Here is a 12,946-nt window from a genome sequence, read left to right as displayed (position 1 = left end):
TGTTGTACCACACATGTGAACGTCGTTTTAAAATCTTGATTGCTGGCTTCATTTTAAATACTTATTGATAAAACGATAAATAAAGATTTATTAAATAAATTCCCCCACCAAAAAAAAGAAATACTCTAAAACCCACATCAACTGGCTGACATTGAGGGGGGAGGGAGTAAGCAGCTGGGATATTTCCAACTACCATTTGTGCTTTTGACTTGAACAAGGAGTACATATGCCATATTTAGAGTGCTATACTCAAAAACTATAATTGCGGTCTTAGTTAAAAGAAAAACTTTGTAATGCAGGCATAACAACTATAATAGTTGTGTTGCATCTGAGTTATTGGCCTGATGCGAGAGGAGAGATATAGCAAGTATAAGATTTCTATATCACCCGGTAGCCATGATTTGTTAGATAATTTATCCATTCTGTGGAACAAAATCAGAGAGCATGTGAAAGATCAAACATTTCGATCGAAAATACTTACCAAGTTTAACAGAACCTCCAAACAGGGATCCTTTATCAAAAGCATCTTTCCAAGTGAAAGTCAAGCAGAGCTGGGTGGAAAAGGACAGATTATTATACTTGCTGCATTCAAGAAATAAAAATAAACATTTGTAATTAAAAAAGGAAACAGTTGAATTCCAAGTGACTATGCATCAACGTTTCACCTTTCACATGAAACACCAAGTTGACTATACCACAGAGAAAGAGGTTGTAGCAGAATTTAAAGGTCGGGTCCTAAGCACATCATAAACATTTTTATATTTTTGGTTAAACGGTTTACTAGGAGACAATTTCTAACTCAAATAAGTCATGAAAATTAGAAAACGAAAAAGACCAAATCAATTGTATGGTTTTAGGTCCTTACATATTGCCTATCCACATAATCTCCTTAAGCCCAAGTGCTGAACCTAACAAGCAAAGAATATATACAGAACGTAATCAAAGTCTTTTTGCAACATTAAAAAATTATAACACCAACAATATGTTTTTAAAACAAATGCAATGCCTAAATCCTAAAATGTAATAAAAAAACAAAACAAATGCCAGAATCCTTAAGTGTTACTTAAAGGATTTTGATAGGTAGTTCTTAGTACTGCTCTTGAACCAGATTTCAAACAACCTGGGTGCCATTTTGATTCACTGATTCTGTGCTGAAGCAGAGATGGCACATCTTTGATCTGGTTATTCCAAAATTAGATGTTGGGTCGGGCTAGTGTGTTCTCAGTGCCAAGACACCCCAGGGTATTTGTGCACTTTATAAATCCCATTAACATTAACATCTCACTGATCAAATCTTACAACCCAGCTTTCTCCCAAGACCATTCAAGTGCTGAAACAAAGTGCAGGCTAGAAAACCTCTTGATATAAATACTTTTCTGGTGATACTTTTTAACGCAGTATGTCAGTTCATCTTTCTATGCTCCCTGAAAGCTTCACATTCTGAACTGTAAGTGGAGGGAGTGTAATTCTTTATTCAAATTCAATGAAGGTACCTACGGATGGAATTGCTTGAGGGTTTTAATAAGTGCAGCTCAAGTAACTGTAGTACCCAAGTCAGATTATAGAGAGCAAATAAAAGTCTTCAGATACCAATATTAGGAAAGAAGCATTTGCAATGAAATAGGTCTTGCACTTGTGATAGTTTGAGCTATTGACATGGTCATTTACAAAGCCTTTTATTTCTTTGTTATTTTAAAACAGATAAATAAAAGGCATCGTCATTTACAATGTCGCTAGCTTAAACGTTCGCAAATCCGAGACCTATTGCATTGCAAATGCTTGTTCCACCGGGCTGTTACTCATCTCCTGACAGTGATACTTGGGCCTGCGCCATCACACACACAAAGAACTGCTGCTGCCAGTTTAACGTGCAACGTTCTAACACTACAGGCGTGCCTCAGGTTGTGGCCCACTAATTCCAGGCGTGCTTATCCGTGAACCAGAATGAACACACTATCAGTCCTGCCAAGTATCACGCATCAGGCGTGACGCTAACGCATTTCAGTGTGGTGTTACCGCATCACCGAACTGAAATGCATTGTCACGCATTTTTTGCCACTCTGCTGACAGCACTGAATCGGGGCCTCTGACACTTATGTGCCATGCGCCCAGCCCGGGCCGCAGCAGACTTCACTTGCCAAGCTCGGACAGTAACACAAAACAGTTAAAAGATTGCGCGCTCACTAGTGCCCTGCTACAATGTTATAATATCTGCCCGGCTGCTTCCTGGAGACCCCGGCGGAGCTTTCGTTACAGGCAGCTCTGTGGCGCCGTGGGGGGGTTGATAATGTGACCTCACGTCCTGGAACAGGAAACGAGGCAGAGACAGGGTTGGACTCGACTGGGGTTGAGTTAGTAAGGGGCTGGCTGCTGCTGCTCACAAGGTGCATGGGCCACATCCCGCATGCTGTCAGCTCCCCGGCCGTCCGTCGAATCAATTAATAATTGCTGCAGCCAGGCTGCCAAGGAAGACAGAGAGGAGTGAGTGACATGGGTAGCAGAGGCAGCCTGGACAGCCTTTCACTGGACGACCCTGCTGAACAGCCCTATAGACCTTATACGTACCACGGTCATCACCGGCAATGCTAATTTGGCCTATAACAGTACTGGTTTAAAACGCAGGAGGAGCTGAAAGAGATCGAATTCTGCAGCGGCCCGGGGGAGCAGCTGAGTGCCCAGCTGGCTGAGGTAGATCATAAATGTGTGTCTGCATCATGTCCACGCTCACTTACTTCAGGCATTTGCCAGTTGTCTGGTGCGCATTGGATGCTGGGAAGGAGGTGTGTATTCAAGCTGGTGTGCGAATAAGATAACACAGGCATGCGGGTACTGCAAGGTGTCCCGATAATTGCACAGTGTGTGATATGGATCCTGTCTTAGTGATCGCGGCGTGGCTATGGCTACCTGTGAGTGGGGGAACTCACTGTCCATCCTGGAGAACACTGGAGGCGGGCTGGGGCCACCGGGTGGTAAACTCCTATTCCAGTGGTCCACAGTGGTTCATGCCCTGATCTTGCCAGGGCCTGCAGCCTCCTGGCCAGCCTTGGCGGAGACTGTATCACTGCCACCAATGGCAATGGAGCAGCATAACTACTGCAATCGGACTCCCATCTGCAGCTGAAATATGTAAAATTTACCAGCCTGTGTCTTGCACTGCGCGATCAGGTGCCTGCTGTTCGTAATGCTCAGAAGGTGACATAGGTGGCTGGACCAGCGCCGTGTGAGGTGTGTACCTAACTGCATGTTTCATGTTGTAGGGCCTCTCGGACATCAGTTCCCTCTTGGGCCGGGTCACTCATGTGACGTCAGAAAGAGGCCCTGACCCTATGCTTTCCTGAATTTACGGGAAGGAGGGGCCCACCACAAAGGCTGGCAATCTGTGTTTGGCAAAGGCTGGCAGCAAAAGCCTCCAAACAACGTACAACCGAAATAAAACAGCTCCTAAACTAATTTGCAGAGTCTTGATTTATTATATTGCAAATCAACTTTCTGATATTTGTATGACTCCAAGTGTATGCCTTAGACATGACTCTGATACATGGAAGTCATTTAACAATTATTTCTTACGCTGTGCACATGTTAATTTAATGCGTTTCTTGTTCCTTAAATGTGTAATTTCTCATATTTCTAGGTTTTCCTCATCTTCATACCTTGATATTGCTCGCAAGAAAGTGTCACTCATATTCATTAAAATGTCACTCATAATAACTCTGAAATTATGAAAATGTCACACATGGCAATCTGAAACCCTGGCAGCTATGCACTATGTAGAAGATTCCAAAGTTTAAAAAAAATAAAGTCCAATGTACAGTACATTCCATAAGCATGGATCTACAAGTGTTGTATTAAACTTGGCGTTCTTCATAAACGGCGAATTTACTGAAGTGTAAATAAGTGACTCAAAGCGCATCCAGTCTATTTGTTTACCTTGACTGCTGCATCACCACCAAGTTCGCATTATCTCCCGATATTTTTTTTCTCGTGTTGATCACATCATTCTTTCTGTCCCAGGTGGTCGTCACATTCACTGTGAATTTACATGTGATCCTAAATGCAGAGGACACTAACCGGACACAGTGGTATAGCTGTGTTATAACATGAAATTCTGCATTTAAAATTGTAATGAATGCGAAGTCACATTGAATCCGCTTTCTGTTTACATGCGTACCAAACAAAAACTTTAACCTTTTAGCGTTAAGCCTTATGTTAAATGCTATTAATGCAGGAATGTCGCACTTCCGTTGAGTTGGGTTTTTTTTTCCCCTGCTAACTGCACAGGCTGGGATTTGGGATTGACGGACAGCCTATTGCCGCACCCCCGTTGGTTCTATCTTCAGATGTGAGCAGCCTCAAACCCATCCATCACTTCCCTCGTTGGACCACCATGCGAAGGCCTCACTAATGTGCAGAATGGTTTGTTTGTTTTTCTTTAATTTAGTTCTGTGATATTTTGTATGGTCTTCCCAGAGTAATGTATACAACCCGTTTTGCCGGTTCATTTTATAACACTAAAATGAGTCAAGCAGAGAATGTGAACAAAAAAAACAACAAGCACTGGCGTTGCCAATAGGTCTCGCAGTAGGAAAGTTGGAGCTATTGGTTTTGTAAATGACATTTTATATTTATATATCGTTATTGGCATTGTCAATAACTATATATAAATATAAAATGTCATTTACAAAACCAATAGCTCCAACTTTCCTATTGCGAGACCTATTGGCAACGCCAGTGCTTGTTGTCTATGTGTGTAAAATTTCCTGTTGAAATTCGTCAGTCACCTCACCATATCGGACTAAAAACGCCTGCACCAACTAATTATCAAAAAATACATTATGCCTATGTGTGTTGCTAGCACCAGCTGGGTGGCGGTGTGGTGTTCTGTGCTGATGGTGCAGTCTAGTGCCTTTGTGTGCTAGCCTACATAAACAGGTTGTCAGTGGGATATGTATGTGCTTGATGGTGTAGTGTGGTTGAGTGAATGTGCTGGGAGTCAGTGTTTGATGCATTTATACTTCTACGAGGTGGTAACTTAAGCTGGTAGGAAGTACAGTATTTGCACTAGAATATAAACCAGTTCCCAAGTTACAACAAACTAATGTGGAAGAGCAAAACATTCTACGAAAGAACTTTAATCAAAGATGTAAAAAGATGTTTAGCTACAGATTATCTGCTAGATGAACAGGTTTCAGCTTTAATTGTCAACGAGACAGAGAAAACCAGGATGGAGGCAGCAATTATCTGTTCACACCTCTAAGTGTTCATCAGGGAAAACTAAGTCATCATGTTATAAAAATCTAAAAACGTGTGTGTGTTAAAAAGTGTGATATTGCGCACCACGGCGATTACTGTAAGAAAGATTGTGACCATGTTATTGCATGCGGTTGTAAAGTGGGCCAGCTTCCTGAGAAGAGGTATGCAGCAACTCTGTAAGCGAGCACACCAGTTCCACTGTAGGAGGCCCACCGCCGCTCTTTGCTGTGATAATGGCACAATATCCAATTAAAAAATAGGAGAGGTGGTTGACGCACCACGGTGTGGAGAATATGCTGACGATGAACAAAGTAAAAGGCAAGGGAGCAGACATACTGTGGGGGAACTTCAATGTGGCTGGGAAATGAAGGAGGTGAATGGAACTCTCTTCAGGGATGACAAACATAAACAAGAGAGAAAGTAAGAAAACCATGCACTCTAACAAAGTGGTAAAAGAACAGCAGGACGTTGTGGTGAAAGAGGATGTCACAACCCTGGAGCGCTGAAGTCAGGATTTAAAGGTGCAGGCACCGGCCTATTGGAGGAGCAGACCGGGAAGACACCATGCAAGTTAAACGGACGGTGAGCTGTTGGCCCTCGGAAAGCCACACAGAATGTTTTAAATGTTGGTTGGTCAAGCTGCGCTGAACAAAATAAAGGCACACAGCCACCATGTAAACAAGGGAGAGAACAACACGAGTGGTGGGGGAAAACCACGAGGGAGACGCACGCACGGAAAGGGACAGTGAGCTGTTGACCCTCGGAAAGCCACACAGAATGTTTTAAATGTTGGTTGGGCAAGCTGCGCTGAACAAAATAAAGGCACACAGCCACCATGTAAACAAGGGAGAGAACAACACGAGTGGTGGGGGAAAACCACGAGGGAGACGCACGCACAGAGACAAAGTGAAACAACACGTACCTGATAATGCAGAGCGGCCGGGAAACTGAAAGTGCGGCCGGCCATGAATAATTAGGGGAGGAGAAGCCGCAGAGCGCACGCTGGGCGAAGCCCTTTGATGTGCTGTGCGGCCGTGAATGCGTGTGCTTGTTTGGTCACGTGATTCACGTGAACTTAATGAAAACCGCAGCGCAAGAAGCCCTTGGTTTGACGAGGATTTCGAGCACTTGAATTCTCGCTCCGCTCAATGCGCATGCGCGCATTGATAAGTCGCGAGACCTAAAAAGCGAAACGTAAAAGTACCGCAGAAGTGGGGTCCTAGGCACTGAGGAAATAGGACAGGAAGGTAGTTTACATAACTGAAAGTGAATGGGGTTAAATAAACAAAAAGGTATTGGAAAATACAAATACATTTAAAAAAAATAAACAGAAAGGTGGGAGTATGAACGAAACAAAGGAAGAGGGAGGAAGCATAAAATGAACTAGGAGGAAGAATGAATGGTATGTGCAGCGAGAAAAGAGGAGCAGAGTGAGCGTGCCAGGGGAAAAAAGGCTGAGACAGCGTGCTGAAAGGAGGAGCGCATAAGACCTCTGGCAGCTGCATCGTGGAGATAGGTGATCAGCGTGGATGATGGCGCGTCTCCTATGGTTTCATATATAAAACTTTTTTTAAAATAAAAACAAAAAAATATGAAGAAAAGGGAGAGGAGGAGGGACCTGGGAGGTGCTGAACATGGACAATGGGAGGGGGCGGGAGCAAAGACACACGGACAATGTGTAGGCTCAATGATAGGACCAGTGCAAAAAGAACAATTGATGGACAGAATGGAGAACAATGTCATACATTCCCCCAGTTCAGAGATCTGGGCCTAATCCATTGCTTTTTTGCTCACCATGCCATTCAGTTTGGACCCAGCCATATGCAAATCAGTCTAGACCCTGCGCCCATTGGGAACAGTCCAGCTCGACCTGTCAGGCCAGGTCCACCCTGGACTGGAAACAAGTATCCTAGGACAGGTTTCGGGCTTTAAGCCCTCATCAGCCAGGATAGCTTGACAACAGTGGTATGGAGAGCACGGGAACAACGTCTAAAAAGAACAATTGATGGACAGAATACAGCACAATGTCATACATTCTCCCCAGGACAGACACCTGGGCCTAATCCATCGTTTTTTTGCTCACCATGCCATTCCAGTGTGCGCAGAAAAGGGAGAGGAGGAGGGGCCTGGGAGGTGATGAACATGGACAACGGGAGGGGGCGGGAGCAAAGTCACATGGACAATGCGTAGGCTCAGTGATAGAAGAAGATCATAAATCTGCGTAAAGGGAACGAGAGCGGCTCCAGGCAATCAAGAAGCGGCACTGTGCCATTCAAAGCAAAAATAAAAGAGAGCGCCGGATATATAATAAATAACTGTATGACCTCGACTTCTGACGTTTGAGTGTTCCCATATTTAACACTGATTTTGGTGTGGAATGTGGACAATCAGAAGCATGTATTTGTGCCTGAATCACTAGCCGACAACAGTTTACCTAATCCTTGCCCGCCACCTTTGACGTCAAGTTATCGGGAGGTGGGTAACAGGAAATCTCAATACGTAATACATCTGGCTTAGCAAGTTAAAGCAATGACTGGGGAACTAATGAAATATGTCATCTGTCACAGTATACTGGGCTGTTTGCAAAAACCAATAAAGTTGATTATAAAAAAAAAAGAGAAGCACTCTTTTAGCAGAACAACAACTGCTGGTCAATCACTTGTGGACAAGCCATACAGAGGCTGATGAATAGCCAAAGGCCCTTTATATATGCTCCTTTCTTTTTTGGTACAACATGAGCTCTTCAATTTCAATAAGTTTAAATGCAATGGACAGATAAAAAAAGCATAAGAAAAGGAAAACAAAATCTTACCTGGCTTTCAGTAAATGGAAACTTTGGCTCAATGGAACACAGCTGATCATAATACCTAAGAAACAGGATAAAATATTGTGGTCAAATATAAGGCAATCCTTACACCGAACATAATTTATTCACATCATAGTACATTATAGTTTTCTATTTAGTTTGCCATCTAGAAGTACAGTTTGGAAGTATATAGTCCATTATTAAATGCTGGAAATAAGAAAAGTGTACTGTTTCAGCTCATAAAAACCTTCGGTTCATAAGTAGTCTCTCAGTTCCAAGTTCTGCAATAATTATTTGCAACAATTACTTATAACTAGCTTCACCTTGGTAATATCCAAAACAGTTAAATTCACCTGTGCAGTAAAACGGGGTGGGTGAAAGTGCAAAACTCTTCCGGTAGGATTCAACTATCTTGAGTTGGCAGGAACAAAAAACAAATTGTACAGACACAGAATGCCAGCACCACCCTACAAACATTTGCCCAGGAGCTAGATTACAAGGGAGAAACAGGAAGCCATCCTCTGGACGAGCAATAACCGTAGAGAGTACAACCAAGGAACTGAGTAACGACACCAGCCTCCTCAAGCGACAAGTCACTGAACTGCGCTCCTCCCGCAAAGCGATAGCTCAACAGTTAGACGACTATGAAGGCAGAATGTGGCGAAACAACGTTCGCTTTATAGGGGTTCCGGAGCGCGCTGAGGGACAAGCAGCGGATTCGTCGAGGAGTTGGGTCCTTAAGCATTTACAGCCCGAGGACTCTCAAAATGTTTTTCGATTGAAAGAGCCCATCGTGTACCGGGGTGGTCGACCCAAGCCCCCTAGACCGCTCCTGCCCGAGTGTTCAATTTCCGAGACCGGGACATCATTCTTCAAACCGCAAGGGCGGCCCCGCCACTGACCCTCGAAAACAGCAAAATCATGTTCTTTCCCGATTTCACACTGAGAGTGCAGAAACAGAGGCACAGCCTCCTGGAGGTGAAACAGGCTCTCCGAGACCAAGAAGTTAAGTATGCAATGATGTTCCCCACTAAGTTGCGAGTGGAAGCCAACGGTAAGTCATGTTTTTTTACTTGCCCTGAAGAAGCATGGAACTGGCTAGAGGGCTGGCTCACGGTCGAAAAGAAGGTACTTTAAGGATTCTCGGCGAACGATGATGCAGAGGATTGGTGTCAGCAGAGACGTTCTCCTCCACATTCAGACTCTGACTCCCAGGGATACACGGGGGGCGCTAACCTAGGACGCTGGTAAGACTATGGGGTATTACCACTGGTCCCCGGGAGATCTCCAGTACACTTCTAGATGTAGACTCAGAATCTTAACCTTTTAACTGTGAGAACAATGACTAAGGTTTTGGTTGGGAGAAGGGGGGAACTAACCTTGCTGGCGGTGTGTCAAAACTTGCCACTGTTCAAGAGACTGCCCCAGCGCTCAAATGCCTATTTACACTGTAAATGATATGCTCTTTCTCCATGTTTAACCGCTTGATGGCAATTGTTTCCTATATGGGGGCCGCTGCGGCGTAAGTCCTCGATCTGAGACACCGCAGGGTGATAGTTGGAAACCGGATTAGGCCTGGCGTTATACATGGTGTTGGGGGTGGGGTTGGGCCGGGGGACTAGGAACCTACCGACTATATGTGATTGCACTGGGAGTGGGGTTGCTCACGTTCCATCAAATTGTTTTATGGGTGGGCGACAGGCACTCTGCATTTTGGGGTGGCGGGCGGTTCTAGTCCAGTTAAGCAGTGAGGGGGGTAAGTTACAGCAAAGCGGGTAAGTTTGGGTTTGTTTTATTGGGGGGTATTTGTTACTGTTTCATTGCAGCTGGACAAACTTGCATCTGGTATATGTGCATCTTCGCTGGTATTAACATTCAGATCTCTGATTTCATACCTCAAAGCGTTATGTTGCGCTGTCACACTCTAGGAGCCGCATGGACTGGGGCCATAGAGGGTTTCTCTTGCCATGGACACTTTATATATTCCATTACACCAATATTAGAGACCAATGGCTAGAGGTCAAGGACTCAGACTCAGGACATGGAATGTCAACGGGTTAGAGGACAAAATTAAGCGAGGTATAGTGTTACAGTATATCCTCCGTCAGGGGTGGATATGGTGTTTCAAGAAACCCATCTAATAGGTAACTCCTGCATGGCCCTTAACAGGAAGGGATATTGTATGGGGACACAGTCTGGCTTCACCACAGGTTCCAGGGGGGTGGGGGCCCTCCTTCGTAAAGGCTGCCCTTATGTGATACAAAATACGTGGACTGATCCGCAGGGTAGTTATGCTGCTTGTACAGGCATTTGGGCGGGCAGAGTCCTTAATATTATCTCTGTGTATGCCCCACCTGTCTCCAACGCATGGCACTAACAGATGTAGGAGCGCTATTACTGAATTTACCTATGGGTACTCTGGTGATGGGGGGGGAGACTTCAACCGGACGATGAATGGCCAAATGGACCGATCTCCGCCCAGACGTGACTCGACACACGGTTAACAATTACATGCCTTTACTAATACCCTGGGGATGGTGGATATCTGGAGATGGTCTGAAGTTGCAGTCCCAAGTGTCCTTGGTCCGTCTCCCTGGGCACAGGTTTAATGGTCGCTGTAAATCCAGCCAAATTCAATAAAAATAAATACTGTAATTTCTTCTTATCCGTTTTATTTCTATCTCCAATGTGTTTTAATTCACACAATGTTTCTTCTTTGGTTTATCACATTACGGACTTAGTTTCCCATAATGCATTAATGTCCGTTATTCAAACATTTGAATTGTTCCCTCCCAATGCTTTTCGGCAAATTTTTCCTTTGTCAGGGGATTTATTTACAAAATAAATTCAATACATCAAGGTAAATAATGGGAAATCATCGCCATTTAAACCACCACTATATGTTTAGTAAAGTGTGATGTAAGATGGGTGTTTCAAACAATTCTGCCCGTGTTGTCTATATCGCGCTTAGACGGTGAACATATATCTCACTCCTGCTATATATTACGTGAGTGAGTTATCTTCTTGCATTCTTACGTTTGTTACGCTTTTTTCAAATGTGCCCTTTAAATGTGAAAGTCTCTCTACTCGGTTTCTACAATTGCTAATCATGCGAAGGTGCTCGTGATGTTTAGTTCCACGCTAAAATGAAAATAAATCAAGCGTGTTTGACTGGTAGCCTACCGGAATAGCTCCGTCGTATTGTGCTCTCTTTTTCTCAGTTCTGCTTGGTGTATCGGCAATATCCTCGCGTGTATGTTAAACGCGTTCAAGTGGCGTCTTACGTACATGCGGTTAGCGCTGACATGCTGTTAAAGTGATAGTGTCCATGTCTATCGGCAATATCCTCGCGTGTATGTTAAACGCGTTCAAGTGGCGTCTTACGTACATGCGGTTAGCGCTGACATGCTGTTAAAGTGATAGTGTCCATGTGTCAATAAAGACAAACTCTGGTTAGAGAAGCCTCGGGTTAGAAAAAAAGACGACCTTGAATTAGAAAATAACGACAGTGAAAACGGAAAATCATGCATCTATGTGAATACATTTCTTCACGTTAAGACCATATATGTATATACTGCCAGACATTAATACAACTGATGTCTGTTAGTCCTTCGCTAGTACATAGCTCAAAGAGTCTAATCAGTGCATATGTATTAAGTACTTTTAAATGTAAGTACTAACTGTGTATTATGCTCTATTTGTATAGCTCAAAAAGAGAGGTAGTTCATGCTATGATAACCTTGTAAATCTATACATTTGTGAATGATGGTGTGTTCATTCTATATGAAGAGCGGTTAACATTTAAAAAACTGTAATACTTAGGAAGACCCTATTCGTTCCATGCTCATGTTCTGGTGAATAGTCTATGTCAAGAATCATAAATAACACATGAATTCAACCTTTTCGTTCAGCCCGTGAGGTTTTAAGGTATTCAAATGATAAATCCAGTAATTTTCTCTTCTCAACAATGAGTTCTTATTGTCCATCCCTTCTGCTTTGTCCACCGTTTAGAAAAAAACACATGCTTTTAATTGACTAATATGATGTTGCGCTTCTATGAAATGTGTGGTTAATGTGGATTTCATAACTTTAGTCCTGATGTGGCTTTTATGTTCATTGAGTCTCGTTTTGAGTTTACGTTCAGTTTGACCGACATCCGACATTGTACATAACATATAAACAATGTTCATTGTGTCACATGTAGCATTGACTCTTAGCTGGATTTTATGGCCTTTCATCGGGTGTGTGATTACACTTCCTCTGATGTTATTATGGCAATTGTTGCAGTTCCAACATGGCGTTGTGCCATTATATTGTTTGGGATTGGTATCTCTCACTGGTTGCTTCAATATTTCTCCAATGTTTTTCGATCTTGTGTACACAAATAGTGGTTCTTGTTCAAAGATGTCTTTGAAATCAGGTTCTAATCGGAGTGAACTCCAATGTCTCTTAATTATTTTTTTGTATTGTCGGCTCATCTTAGAATATTTACTCACACACGTCATTCTATTGTCTTTGGTTTTGGGTTGTGTTTTGAGAAGCTTTTCTCTTGTCAATCCTGTTGTTCTGTTGATGGCTTGTTGTAATACCTTATCTGGGTATCCACGTTGTTTAAAACGAGTAATCATTTGTTCAGTTTGTTGTGCTGATTGAGCTGGTTCTGAGACGACCTGTTTTACCATTAGTAATTGAGAATAAGGTAAATGCTGTTTCAAGGGTTGCGGGTGGAAACTTTCATATCTTAGAATATTGTTTCTATCTGTAGATTTTCTGTATAGGTTTGTTGCAAATCAGGTGGCTTTTCTGGTTATTTCTACATCCAGGAAATGGATAGTGTTGTCCTGTATTTCCGAGGTAAACTGGATTCTCTCATCTATAGTGTTCAGTTGT

At 43.2% G+C, this 12,946-nt stretch overlaps 1 protein-coding gene across 2 annotated transcripts in view; it reads right to left on the bottom strand.

Moving 5' to 3' along the window:
* Positions 1-12,946, bottom strand: part of PDCD6IP (programmed cell death 6 interacting protein) — a 500,749-nt gene that overhangs the window by 411,663 nt on the left and 76,140 nt on the right. For both annotated transcript variants that reach the window (XM_086964745.1, XM_086964744.1), the window contains exons 2-3: positions 8,063-8,117; positions 482-551 (exon numbers count right to left, since the gene is read on the bottom strand). In XM_086964745.1, coding sequence (XP_086820871.1) covers positions 482-551; positions 8,063-8,117 — 125 coding nt within the window. The remainder of the gene's footprint in view (positions 1-481; positions 552-8,062; positions 8,118-12,946) is intronic.

Source organism: Lissotriton vulgaris, chromosome 4_1 (genome assembly GCF_964263255.1).
Source record: "Lissotriton vulgaris chromosome 4_1, aLisVul1.2, whole genome shotgun sequence".
Classification (NCBI taxonomy): Eukaryota; Metazoa; Chordata; class Amphibia; order Caudata; family Salamandridae; genus Lissotriton; species Lissotriton vulgaris.
This window is presented reverse-complemented; position numbering and strand designations above follow the sequence as displayed.